General features: G+C 42.0%; 1 protein-coding gene across 1 annotated transcript in view; it reads left to right on the plus strand.

Moving 5' to 3' along the window:
• The window catches only part of Chp1 (calcineurin like EF-hand protein 1), a 34,230-nt gene that overhangs the window by 15,376 nt on the left and 4,207 nt on the right, over nt 1-14,647 (plus strand). The window contains exons 3-5 of the mRNA XM_028767050.1: nt 312-392; nt 5,222-5,349; nt 11,956-12,017. Of these exons, the coding sequence (XP_028622883.1) occupies nt 312-392; nt 5,222-5,349; nt 11,956-12,017 (271 nt within the window). The remainder of the gene's footprint in view (nt 1-311; nt 393-5,221; nt 5,350-11,955; nt 12,018-14,647) is intronic.

Raw genomic sequence — 14,647 nt, forward strand, 5'->3', positions numbered from 1 at the left:
ACGGTGTCTATTTGCTATTCACAATGCCAAACTTAATAATTACAAAGTGGTAATGTTCAAGAAATCATTTACTAAGGAACAGCGTAGTGTTTGTTCATTGACATAACCTATATGCTGGGCTTACTGGGCATAGCAAAATTAAATCTTGCTTCATTCACACCAAAAAATTGGCGGATATTCTAGTTACTTGTATACTTTGCCACAGAACTAATTCCAGGAGGCAATTTTCTTGCCAGGTTGTACTCTGTTGGCCTTAAAAGAGTCCATTCCAAAGGCCAGTGGTTTCTAGTTTAAGGTGATTCTTTTGGCAGCCGGGAAGATTTCCAGAGGATTCCAGAACTTGCCATCAACCCACTGGGAGACCGGATCATCAATGCCTTCTTCTCAGAGGGGTGAGTGGGGGCAGTTGGTTTTGGTTCCTTCCTTTGTTGTCTAGGCTACAGTAATTGCTAATGTAGAATAATAACAGCGCTGATAATGATGATGATAATAATAAGGTGGAATAGAATAGAATAGAATAGAATAGAATAGAATAGAATAGAATAGAATAGAATAGAATAGAATAGAATGGATAGTTGTCATCTCTGATCATGGTTGCCCAGAATTAAGTAGGCACCCCTAATTTTCATATACAGATTATCTCTTGTGTTTCACTCAACTTGGTTTTTTTGTATTTATTTTTATGTCTGTGTGGAGACTATTAGATTTACTGAAACAGGAATTGTGGATGATTATGAGTTGTTATGTTGCTGAAAATCAAACCCAGGTCCCCATAGAGATAAAGCACTATGACCAGAAGCTATTTAGGGAGGAAAGGGTTTAGTACAACTGACAGTTCTAAATCAAAGGCTATCATCGGAAGGAGGTCAGGACAGGAACTCAAGGGTGGAACCTCAAGGCAGGAATCCTGGAGGAATGCTGCTTACTAGCTTGCTTAGCTTATTTTCTTCTTCTTTTTTCTTCTTTCTTTTTTTTTTTTTCTGGTTTTTTTTTTTTTTTCGAGACAGGGTTTCTCTGTGTAGTCCTGGCTGTCCTGGAACTCACTCTGTAGACCAGGCTGGCCCCAAACTCAGAAATCCGCCTGCCTCTGCCTCCCAAGTGCTGGGATTACAGGCGTGCGCCACCACCGCCCAGCGCTTATTTTCTTATACTACCCAGGACCATGGGTCCAGGGGTAGCACCACCCATAAAGTGCTGGGTGTTCCCACATCAACCAATAAAAAAAAAATCCACCCTGAAGGCAGCTGGGGCAGTGGTGGTGCACACCTTTAATCCTAGCACTTAGGAGGCAGAGGCAGGTGGATATTTGAGTTTGCTCTGAGTTTGAGGCCTGCCTGGTCCATAGAGTTGTTCCGGGACAGCCAAAGCTACACAGAGAAACCCTGTCTGAAACTAAACAAACTAAACAAAAAAACTCCCTAAAAGCAAAGGCGTGCCTTACAGGCCATTCTGGGTTCTTTCTTCCCAAATGAATCTAGCCTATGCCAAGTTGATAGAAAAACTAGCCAGCACACACGTGGTCCACAGTCATACATGTAGCAAAATACTTAGATACATTTAAAAAAAAATTTTTAATTGAAAAACAAACTCAGGGTCAGTCAGATCAGAATGGTAAGAGCAGTCACCAAGACAGTCAGAGCCCGTTGGCCTTGAACAGTCTTCTGCTCTCCTCCATTTGTGCCTTTCTTGCCTCTTTCCTCTGTCAGGTGTGCTGTCAGGGCCTGCAGAGCCTTGCAGCCTGCCCAGACACAGCTTTCACACATGGGCTTTTATACACAAACCTTAGGCAGTGAAGAGTATGTCACAGTGTCATTTTGTCAACTTCTTTTTCAGAGCTACTCAGTCACCATCAATTATGTGGAGAAACAGTTTGTGGAAGTCCTTTTCTTCCTTTTTTAAGACATTTATTTATTTTGTGTGTATGTAGATTAGAAGACAATTTGCCTGAGTCAGTTCTTCCCTGCACCAGTTGGATTCTGGGGAAAACTCAGATCACTGGGCTTGGCAAGAGCTTTCCCCACTGAGCCATCTGACCCCCTCTTGAAGTCCGTTTTAAAAGGCAAAGCTGAATCTCCTTTGACTCTGGTTATTTCCCGCCATCTTCTCCAGTCTGCTGCTAGGGCTGTAGTGGCCTGTGCGGCCAGGCTTGTGGCCACCTGTGCCCCTGCTTCTTACCAAGTACTTACCTGGCTCCCAGGCTTTTGTTTCTTCTGCCTTAAAAAAAAAAAAAAAATCCCCCCCCCCCCCCACCTTTTTAAAAAAAAAAAAAAAAAAAAAAAATTCTGCTTTCTGTTTTGTTTTCTTCAGACATTGTGTACACATTGGGTTGATAACCTTAATTTTTTTGCGCTGGTGAACAATCTGAGTCTTATTCTGTATTGCTTGGTTGCTCAGAGCTTATGTTTGCTGCAGGTACTGTATGCTCCAGGAGTGTAGCTGCATGAAAGAAGCCAAGGTCGCTGTTTTGAGCCAGCTTGTCTTTGATCTCTCACATTAGTAGGTCTCTGAACTGTATTATCTATCTGACACTTAAGCAACTTTACCCATTATATCTACACAGAGACTAGAGTGGCTTTTTCTTAACTCTTTGTTTTTTTGAAACATGATCCCTTTGCAGTGTAAAATGAGCTCAAATTCAAAATCCTCCTACTTCTACCTCAAAATGTTGGGATTACTTAGCTAAGACAGGGATTTTGTTTTCTTTTGTTTTTGTTTTTTTGATACAGGGTCTCACAATGTGTAGCTTTGCCTGGCCTGAGACTAGGTAGACTGGCCTCTGTCTCTTAAGTGCTAAGATTAAAGGCATGCGTCACTTTGCCTGGCAGGATGTTTTTAGGTAACTCTGGGAAGTAAGCCACCTGATACTGATAGAATTGTTGTGAGTAAACAAGCCAGTTGTGTTTTAACTTATAAAATCCATTTGTTCAATTTTAGAATTATTCCCTTTTAGTTGCTGTTTTATATTTGTTTCCCTCTACACACACACACACACACACACACACACACACACACACACACACACACAGAGTGTAAGATGTATCTGTTCCCTAATCCCTTGTGTGTGTCTGTGTGTCTTTTGGCATACATGGAAGTCAGAACAACTTTCAGGAGTCAGTTCGTTTTTTCTATCATGTGGGTTCTGGGGATTAAACTCAATTATCAGGCTTGGCGGCATCAGTTATCCTGAATTGGATCCTCCTCTCTTTACTTACTGAATGGAAGCAATAGGTGTACACCACTATGACCAGCTGAAGTTCAAACTCCAGGCTTCATATATGCTAGACAAGCATTCAGATTCTGAGCTACACATTCAGCCTAAAATTACTTTCTCTCTTTTTTTTTTTTTTGAGATAGAGTTTCACTATGTAGCTCTGACTGGCCTTGAAGAGATCTGACTGTCTCACTAGAGTTACCGTTATGTCCACGCCCTCTCTCCATCTCAAACTACTCCCCCCCCCAAAAAAACAAAACTTATGACCTTGATCCTGCCTCAGTTCCATGAGTGCTGGGTTTATAGGAATGAACCACTACAGACTTGGTGTGTGTGGCATTGGAAAGTTAGCACAGGTCTCATGCATGTCAGGGAACACTGCCAACTGAGCTACATACCTACCCCCTATTGTTCTTGTTACAAAAAAAAAAGTATTGCTTGTATCCTTGGCTTGCCCACTACTCTGTTTGTGTTTTTGAGACAGGGTTTCTCTATGTAGTCCTGGCTATCCTGGAATTCACTTTGTAGACTAGGCTAGCCTCAAACTCAAGAGATCAGTCTGTCTCGTCTTCCTGAATGCCGGGATTAAAGGCATGCACCACCATTGCCTGGCTGACCTAGTACTTTTATGTAGCTTAAATTGGACTTAAATTCAATGCAGTCCTTTCTGTTTCTGCCTCCTGAGTGCTGGGATAGCAGGTATCAATTGCTATGCCTTGTAGTATTTATCTTTATTTGTTTTTGTTTTTCGAGACAGGGTTTCTCTGTGTAGTTCTGGCTGTCCTGGAACTCACTCTGTAGACCAGGGTGGCCTCGAACTCAGAAATCCACCTGCCTCTGCCTCCCAAGTGCTGGGATTAAAGGCGTGCGCCACCACCGCCCGGGAGTATTTATCTTTATTACAGAAATGCTTAAGATTAAAAAAAAAAAAAAAAAGCCAGGCATTTCAAAATTTCAGGCCAACCAGGATTGCGTAGGTAAGATCCTGTTTAAGTAAAACAGAAAGGAAAGTATGGGGTGGAGACTGGAGAGATGGCTAATCAGTTAAAAACTCTGGCTTCTCTTTTAGAGGACTCGGGTTTGATTCCCAGAACCCACGTGGAAGCTTATAACTGTAACTCCTGTTCAAGGGAATCAAATACCCTTTTCTGACCTCCACAGTCAACAGGCATGCAAGTGGTACACAGACATACATGTAGACAAAACACTCAGACCCATAAAATAAAATTTAAAACAATGTTAAAAAGAAAAGAGAACCACAGGGCTGGATCTATATAGCTCAGTGGTAAAGTGCCTGCCCAGTGTAGGTGAAGCTCTGTGCTTAATCCCCAGCACTAGGAGGAAGAAAGGGAGGAAAGTGGAGCAAAGTGACGGGGCCTGGTGGCTTATACCTGTTACCCTAGCACTGGGGAAGCCAAAACTGGACTGTCAGTGCAGAGCCAGGCTGGCTACAGAGGCAGACTGTCTCAGAACAACAAGCAAGCAAGATTTTCTAGAATGTGCTTTACTGTGGGTTGGAAGAGTAACATGCTAGTTGTTCCGGAGTTCAAAGCAGAGAGAGTTTTAAGTACTGGCTTTCATGTGTGGTGCTGGCCTTACTTAAAATCCAGTTTTTAGATACATAAGTAAATTCAGTTGCTAACTCTGACCATAGTTAAGTCCTTTTCTTCTTTCAGCCTAGTTAGTCATTTAATAAATGAGAATAATATACCATTTCACACTATTGGTGTGAGGCTATTTAGATGGAGATATTGTATAAGCCCAGAAGTATTATGCATGCATATGGAAAGCTTGCTAAATGGACTTTCAGGCTACTCAGGATCAAAGTGTTGATCATTTCTTGAGTCCATAAGAAGCAGTCACTATGAATCTGTATAGTTTAGTGCTGGAGTAGTTACCTAGCTTGTGGGAGACCTTGAGTTTGATTCTAAAACACTGCAAAAGGCAGAACATATAAACAGAAGTCTCCCACCCTGATTGACATGGTGTTCTGTTATATTTCCTAATCAGAGAGGACCAGGTAAACTTCCGAGGATTCATGAGAACGTTGGCTCATTTCCGACCCATTGAGGATAATGAAAAGAGCAAAGATGTGAATGGACCGGAACCCCTCAACAGCCGGAGCAACAAACTGCACTGTAAGGAGCGTCAGTCATGTGGCTTAACAGATTACTTCCCTCTCCCCGTCCTCTTTGTGGTCCCTTACTCTCTCTTCTTTCGTTCGTTTGTTTTTTGAGACAGGGATTCTCTGTGTAGTATTGACTGTAACTCACCCTATAGACCAGGCCAGCCTCAAACTCAGAGTTCTACTTGCCTCTGCTTCCAAAGTGCTGGGACCCGACTCATTTACTCTTTCAATACTTACAAAAGCAGAGTGTTGCCGGATGGTGGTGGCAGCGGCGGCGGTGCACGCCTTTAATCCCAGCACTTGGGAGGCAGAGGCAGGTGGATTTCTGAGTTCGAGGCCAGCCTGGTCTACAGAGTGAGTTCCAGGACAGCCAGGGCTACACAGAGAAACCCTTTCTCCAAAAACCAAAACAAAACAAAAGCAGAGTGTTAAGTGATCAGATCATGGAGCTAAGCTCAGTTGGAATTCATAGATTACCATTTTTGTCCATGAGACTTCAAACAGGTTACTTCAGATCTTTGGGGTGTAGTTTTCTCTGTGTAAAATGAAATATTAAAAGATTTTATAGGCCATTTCCATAGCTCATTCAGGAATTTTGATTGCTGTTAGAGACAAGATTACGTGTTCCCTAATCTAGCCTTAGACTTACTATGTAGCTAAGGCTGGCCTTGAATTCTTGATGCTGCTGTCTCCTATGTGCTGAGATTACTGGCACATACCACCACATCTTATATTTAGGAAATTTGGGATAGAATCCAAGGCATAATGTGTGTCAGGTAAGCACCCTCCCTTCCTTCCTTCCTTCCTTCCTTCCTTCCTTCCTTCCTTCCTTCCTTCCTTCCTTTGAATTATTTATTTTATGTATATGAGTACACTGAGTACACTGTAGCTGTCTTCAGACACACCAGAAGACAGCATCAGATTCCATTACAGATGGTTGTGAGCCACCATGTGGTTGCTGGGACTTGAACTCAGGACCTCTGGAAGAGCAGTCAGTGCTCTTAACTGCTGAGCCATCTCTCCAATACATAAACACTGTTTTTACTGAGCCACGTCTGTAGTCCCCACTAAGAGACTGTTCAAGTCATAAGTGCTTCGAACAGTACCTCGCAGTATATTGGGAGTTACTCGCCATTGTACTTCATCTATCTCCTGTGTGCCAGGCACTGTAGAGGGTACCAGAGTGACAGTTGGGGACAAGGCCCCAGGCCCTGCCTGTGAGAGTTAATGTTGGTCCTTCATCTATTATAGAATGGATTTCACTAAAGTACCAGTAACAGAATTGCACTTTCCTGTGCCTCTTGCCTTCCTTTCTTTCAATACTTACTGCATTTCCCTCTGCCCTTGTTGGACTATTGCCCAATCCCTTACAACACTTTTCCAGGAAGCTGAAGTTGAATTTCTACTTTTCTTTCAACACAAGTTGATACTGAAATTGTATGAAACTGATTGAGCCCAACCCTGCCTTGAAAGAGTGCGTGGTGGTACCCAGCAGTTTGTGAAGCTACAGATTAAATAGAGCTCCCAGTGATTAACAGATACTAGAAGATTTGAAAACATTAAAACAAATACTAGTAAGTCTAGAGTACATGATGCTACATTTACATTACATGCATAATGCTGCATTTACATACACCTGGCTGCCTTTATATACAGGATGCTGCTGCATTTATATACTCAGGGCTGCATTTACATACATTTGACAAGTATCTCCTGAAGTTTCAGTTTCTGGCTGTTGGGTTTGTCTGTTCATCTTCTTGGGAGGAGTGTGAGCTCATTTTTGTGGGCATTTATGGTGCAGTTTGAGAATCACTAAAATATTTCTTGTTATTTAGGTCAGAGAAGATTTTTGAACAAAAGTACTAAAAGACTGTTGAGCTTTGCCTCCACATCACGGTGCTTAAAGAAGAGTGAAAAATTCTAGTAGAGACAAAGCTGAATACAGCAACAGAACCCTGTGAACTACCCTCATGTTTGTTATAAACTGTATTATTGAACCACATTTTCTTCCTTCAGAACCAAGTACTGCTTGCTTCTTGCAAAGCCATCTGTCTACGGGTTGTTAGCGTTTTTATTTATTAAGTTATTTTTCTTTCTTTTCTTTCTTTTTTATTTTTATGAGATAGGGTTTCTGTGTATAACAGCCCTGGCCTTTGTAAACTTTGTATACCAGGCTGGCCTCAACTCACGGAGATCCTCCTGTCTCTGGGATCAAAGACATGTGCTGCTACAACCAGCTTAAATTATTTTTAATTTTTTTTTAAGATTTATTTATTTCATGTATATGAGTACACTGTCGCTGTCTTTAGACACACCTGAAGAGGGCATCAGATCTCATTACAGATGGTTGTGAGCCACCATGTGGGTGCTGGGAATTGAACTCAGGACCTCTGGAAGAGCAGTCAGTGTTCTTAACCCCTGAGCCATCTCCCCAGCTCCTATTTTTAATTTTTTCATAGACAGAGTCTCACATTGTAGTCCAGGCAAGTCTCAAACTTGGGGGACTCCCTCAGCCTCCTGAGAGCCACTACATCCAGCTATGATTAGTGGCTTAGCATATGTTAGTATATGTCTGCCTGATCTTCATACTCTAGGACAAACATTTTCTTGTGGGTCTTGAGGCCAGGAGTTAATGAATAATTGGAAACACTGTAGCATAGAATCAGAGAAAAGTACACATGATTCAACTTTACAGTAAACACTCATTCTCTTGGCAGCCTTAATGATGTTGAGCCAGTAGTGGTTTTTTTTCGTCTGTCTGTCTGTCTGTCTCAAGACAGGGTCTCACTGTGTAGGTCTGGCTGTCCTAAAACTCACTATACAGACTAGGTTGGCCTTCAACTCACAGAGATCTGCTTACCTCTGCTTCCAGAGTACTAGGATTAAAGGGGTGGGCCCCTCCCAACCTGAGCTGTTTTCTTCAGTGTGTTTCTGCTAATGGAGGTTAGATCATACTTTTTTTATACATTAAATAACAGTATGCGGTATTTGGTCAGAGAACCATCATAACCTTGAGTTGCTGAAGACCACAGATGATAAGAGAACCTGGCAGTAGATGCCATGTGAGACAGATATAACCCATTTCTATTGCATCCAGAATCACAGGTACCTGACATTTTGAGAAAAGATCATTTTTTTCTTTTCACAGTCATATGTTCCTTTATCTATGGATTCAAGGGTTAAGAGGAATATTCTACAAGTACCTCTGTTCTTGAACAGGGAATTATAGCTTTTCCTGAAGCCGACTTGTCTGTATATGAACATTGGTTGCTCTTTTTTTTTTTCCCTTAAAGGCATGGTCTCATTATGTAGCCTTGGCTGGTCTGTAATTGATATTTGGACAAGGCTGGCCTCTGAATTCAACTGAGATCTGTCTGTCTCTGCCTCTCAAGCGTTAGGAGTAAAAGATGCACCACCATACCCTCCTGAGCATTTCTTTTAAAATACAAACACTTCCTGGAAGCTGCAGACATGACTCACAGGTTAATAGGACTAGGACCCATATTCCAACCCCAGCACAAACATGGCAGCTCACAACCATCTATAACTCCAGTCTCAGAGAAATCCGATGGCTTCTTCTTGCCTCTTTGGGCACCAAATGTGCACATGATGCACAGACAAAATACACACACAGAAAAACCCATACATGTTAAATAAATAAACTTTACAAAAATATTAAAAAAAATGTTTCGATGGGCGGTGGTGGCGCACACCTTTAATCCCAGCACTTGGGAGGCAGAGGCAGGCAGATTTCTGAGTTCGAGGCCAGCCTGGTCTACAGAGTGAGTTCCAGGACAGCCAGGACTATACAGAGAAACCCTGTCTCAAAACCAAAATCAACCAACCAATCAATAAATACAAAGTCATCCTTGGCTGTGGAGGTGAGTTCAAGGCCAGCTTGGGATAGAGACCCTGTCTCAAAAAACAAAGACAAAACAAAGCAGTCTTCTGTTTGGGATCAGGTATGTGCCTGCATTCCCAGCTACTTGAGAAGCTGCAGGCCAAGGATCCTTTCAGAGCTAGCTTTGGCAATATAGCAGGATGCACATTTCAAGAAAAAAAGTTTTTAAAAAATGTGTTTTTCTGAAATTTCTTCACATCTGCAATTGCATAGGTTTCCTACCTGGCAGCCGCTATGGGGCTTCCTCCTCTTCTTTCTCTTCCTCCTCTCCTTTCTCTTCCTCTTCTTCCTTCTTTTCCTCCTCTTCTTCCTCCTCCTCTCCCTCCTCCTCCTTCTTTTTCTTCTTCCTGCCTTTTCGAAAGGTCTTTCAGAATTTTCCTTAGTTAGAGTAAAGTGGAAATTATTAGATATTAGAGTTTCAGATTGTAAGTTGAAAATATCCTTGCTGAGACTGGAGAAATGGCTTTGCCCTTAAGAGCATTGGTCGTTCTTTCGGAGGCCCTAGGCACCCACGTGGCAGCTTAAAACTGTCTGTAACTCCAGTTCCAGGGTATCTGACAGCTTCACATAGACAGACAGACATGCAGACAAAACATCAATGCACATAAAGTAAAAATAAATCATTAAAAAAGGAAAGTATCTTTGCCATTGGTTCACAACAATGAGTATTTTTAACATTAGTGAAATATCTTAAATTGTAAAGATCACAAATTTTATCATTTTTACTGCACACACAGAAAAAATTAGTTGGACATAGGTATGTCTATTATTCCACCTGATTAGAAGACTGAGGCTGGAGGATCACAAATTCAAAGCCAGATAGGCAATGTATCCAGATTTTTGTCTGGAAAAAAAATAATTAAAAAGGGCCAGGGATATATAGGGCCTGGATGATCTTGCTTTTGGTCACAATAGGAAGATCTCTGAGTTACAGGGCAGCCTTAGCTACATAATGAGTTTCTGATCTGACAGACCTATGTGACAGATTCTCCCTGACTAAAAAACAAACAAATAAAAAAACCCAAAATAAAAAAGGGTCATGGTGATAACTCAGGGGGTGGAGGCACCTGCCACCAAGCCTAATAACCTAAGTTCAAATCCCAGAACCCACATGGTAGAGGGAGAGAACTGAGTCTCACAGGCATGTGACATGTGTTCTCTGACATGCATTCCTGCCTCAGTACCTCAAACTCAGAAATCCACCTGCCTCTGCCTCCCAAGTGCTGGGATTAAAGGCGTGCACCACCACCGCCCAGCAGGTTAGTTCATCTCTTATCCCTACAAAATTACCTAGTGTTCTCAAAACAGTATTCACACAGTAGGTCCTAATCATGGCAAAAAACAATGGATTTTTACACTCCTGAATTCTCGCGCTTACACTGAGGTTCTTGTATAGCCTGCTTTCTAAAAGGCTCATATATTGTTAAAGAGAGAAACTTAAATCAGGAGGGATGAGAGATGGCTCGAACTAAGGACACTTGCTGAGGAGTGGAACTCCCCCCATGACAAGTCACTATTATTGGGGTTATTGTGCACAGCCGTAATCTCAGCTCCAGGGGTGGGAAAGGGTAGTGTTTATAGACATCAGAGTCTTGTTGATTTTATTTGAAATTCCAGTTCTTGTTGGGCACTGTGATGTCTGTAATCCCAGCACTTAAGACGTACAGATGCAAACATTAAGAGTTTAAGGCTATCCTGAGCTACATTAGAATTCTGTCTCAAAATGCAAAAACAAATAAAAAAGAAATTTCAGTTCTTAGTAGAAGGAAGAATAGATTTTGAAATTTGACAGAAGATTTTTTTTTTTTTTTTTTTTGGTTTTTCAAGACATGGTTTCTCTGTGTATCTCTGGCTGAACTCACTCTGTAGACCAGGCTGTCCTCAAACTCAGAAATACCCCTGCCTCTGCCTCCCAAGTGCTGGGATTAAAGGCGTGCGCCATTACTGCCCACTTGACAGAAGATCTAACAAGCCCATTCTCCTAAGCTCTGCTGAGCCCCTGCCATAGTCCTTGTGTGGCTCCTTTTGGTTTCACTGAGTTGTGAGTGACTTAACTTACAGAACTACTTAAGGGGGTTAGGGGAAGTTTTTTTTTTTTTTATTCCCTCATTCTACTATAAGATTCTTGGCTTTCTTTTATTAATTTTTCTGTATTGGAAGACAGACCACATTTCATCAAAATTAACATGCTTACAGCCTCTCTCCCCTCCCCCCTTTCTCTCTCTCTTTCTCTCTCTCTCTCTCTTGGTTTTTCAAGATAGAGTTTTTATGTACAACCACCCTGGCTGTTCTCAATCTCAATTAGTAGACCAGGGTAGCCTTGAACTCGCAGAGATCTGTCTCTCTAGTGCTGGTGTTAAAGGCATTCACCACCAACACCTGGCCCTGGCAGGACTTTTAAAGACACTGAAAGATTTAAGAAATTGAGCCATGGTGGGGCACACTTATAATCACAGCACTTGGGACCCAGAGACAGGCAGATTTCTGAGTTCCAGGACAGCCAGGGCTATACAGCGAAAGCTTGTCTCAAAAAAACAAAACAAAACAAAACCCAAAACAACAACAAAGCAAAAAAGTCCTATAAGGAATGGCAGTTGTCTTTGGAAATCTATTAATTGGCTATCAGTTTCTGTCTGTTATCTTTGTGTGTTCAGCTCTTTGAGACAGGACAAAGCACTAAAAATTCCCCACTGTATTCTTGTGTTTTCATACCAGTTGCTTTCAGACTCTATGATTTGGATAAAGATGACAAGATCTCCCGTGATGAGCTGTTACAGGTATGTGGGAAAATTTCAGAACTGTGTATTTTGGGTCCTGACTTTATTTTTATGGGCAGCAGTTGTTCTTTCTTTTCAGTAAACATTTCTTTAATCCCTGCCTTGGAAAGAATCCTGTTGCAAATAAAAGGCACAGGAGAAGACCTGGAAAGACTTGCCATGGGTCACTGAGTCTCCACGGATGGGTGATCTCAACCAATTACAAACTGGCAGTCTCTGAGGTGTTGAGTGACATAGGGAAATCGTGTGGCTGGGTCACACAGCTCAGTTGTTGATGCATCAACTTGTTAGCAACAATTTAATTCTAAGGACTTTGAAGTAAATTCTGCTGTTTAGTCTCTTCTTGGATGAGGTGTCAGTCAAGAGGCCGCTGAGGCTGTCATCCACCTGTTAGCTGCTAGCTGCTAGCTGCAGAGACTGCTTCCCTGTGTCCCAGCTATGACTGATGACTGCACGGTTTGCATTGCTCACCATGTCTTTCTCTTTTTGTAAGTTTAGAACAGTAGGAAACTGTCCTTTCATTGAGTCTAGAAGACCCCAGGTAGCTAGGACATTGTGTTTCAAGATATATCTAAAAGGAAAGATACTTTCTCCTCTTAAGTAAATCAGAACTCATTTTATATCTTCAAAAAACTTACAGGTTGAAGCCTACCCAGATCAGATTAAGTACCAACTCAGTTTTTCTACACTTCAGTGAGAAAATCCAAAACAGGAGGCCAATGGTATTGTCCTGTGGCCCTAGCTTTAAAAACAAAACAAAAACATATAGTATTTACTACTTATTCTTTTGAGAATTTTATACATGGATGTGATGTGTTTGACCACATATGCCTTCTCCCTCCACTTTTCTTATTCTCTTCAAAACATCCCCCTCCCAACATATGTCCTTTTTGAAAGCATAACCCACTCAGTCCAGTCAGTGATGCCTATGTGCACATGTGTGTTGGCCCCTCTGTTGGAACATGTGCAGCCTACTAGTAGTAGCCATGCTCCAACAAAAAGCGACTGTGTGTCTTCCAGCAGCCGCCAACCGCGGCAGCTCCTCAGCTTCCACCATACCTGATGTTGACTTCGCCTTTTGGTTTTGAAGTGGGAATAGCTTTTTTTCAGTGAGAACTATATATACTGTTTTACTGAAAGTTACACCCGTGGCCTTTGAGGGCTGAAAAGACAGAAGTAGCCATTCTAGGTTGCATATTTTCATCCTGTGGTCCAGATCTGTCTGCCAGAAAGATGATTTTGAAATGAAGAGTTAGTTTCTTTTCTTTTTTTTTTTTTAAAGATTTATTTTTCATTTATATGAGTACATTGTAGCTGTCTTCAGATACACACTAGAAGAATGCCTCAGATCCCATTACAGATGGTTGTGAGCCACCATGTGGTTGCTGGGAATTGAACTCAGGACCTCTGGTAGAGAAGTCAGTGCTCTTAACCACTGGGCTATCTTTCCAGCCCTGTTTTTTTCTAATATTTCGATTTGTAAGCAATTGTAGGACATGGGATGAGAATGTTACTGTGGGGACAGGAACAGCTTTGTCACAGATGCGTTCCTGGATTGGTGACGTATTAAGGCAACTAGTTTTAGCCTAGCAAGGAGAGAGCAGTTTTCCAAAATAGGAGACAAGAACAAAGTTTGTCTCTTTAGGTTTGTAATTTCTAAAGAATTTGGTGAATATGTATAGTCTGTTATGTGTCAGTTATACTTAAGTAGAGATGGTTGCTCTATTCACAGATCCATTTCATGAGGCTAGCATATCTCGGACTCTGTGAACTCTTTATTTTCACCTAGATTAAAAAAAAAAAAAAAAAAAGCAAAGCCAGGGCAGAGAGACAGGTGAGTGGTTAGGAGCACCAGCTGTTGTTGGAGAGAGCTTGGTCAGGTTGAGTTCCCTGCACCCACACAATGACTCACAACCGCCTGGAACCCCAGTTCAGAGGATCCAGTGCACTCTGCGGAAAGAGGGCTGAGGATGGAAGTCGGTGTCAGAAGGGCTCGGGGCAGTGTAGGCCCTGGGTTTCTTAGAGAAGACTACACACTTTTCAAAAGGGAAAAATAATAATAATAAATAATAGGAACAATTAAATAACAGTAAATTTCCAGTAGCTAATGAAGTTCCAAGTGGATTAATAAATGATAAGGTAGTCAGATGGAGGACACCCTGGCCTGGGAATACAGCCTGGAAGACCTCTGCCACTGGTTCCTGGATCTGGGTCAAACCACTTCCAGGCTTCTTGCCTTCATCAAAGGGCTGAATAAAGGTATTTTATTACATACCACTCTTGCCTACCTCCCAATATGAACACACACACACACGTGTATGCCATATTCTAGTTCTAATTCTCTATGTGTGTGTAAACTTGGGGATGGCACCCAGGGCCTCACACACATTAGGCAGCATTGTGTACACAATCCCCTCCACAGCCCATGCTCTTTTTTTTTTTTTTTTTTAAAGATTTATATGGGCCGGGCAGTGGTGGCGCACGCCTGTAATCCCAGCACTTGGGAGGCAGAGGCAGGCGGATTTCTGAGTTCGAGGCCAGCCTGGTCTACAGAGTGAGTTCCAGGATGGCCAGGGCTACACAGAGAAACCCTGTCTCAAAAACCAAAAAAAAAAAAAAAAAAAAAAAAG

The sequence above is a fragment of the Grammomys surdaster genome, unplaced genomic scaffold, assembly GCF_004785775.1.
Source record: "Grammomys surdaster isolate TR1022 unplaced genomic scaffold, NIH_TR_1.0 170, whole genome shotgun sequence".
NCBI lineage: Eukaryota > Metazoa > Chordata > Mammalia > Rodentia > Muridae > Grammomys > Grammomys surdaster.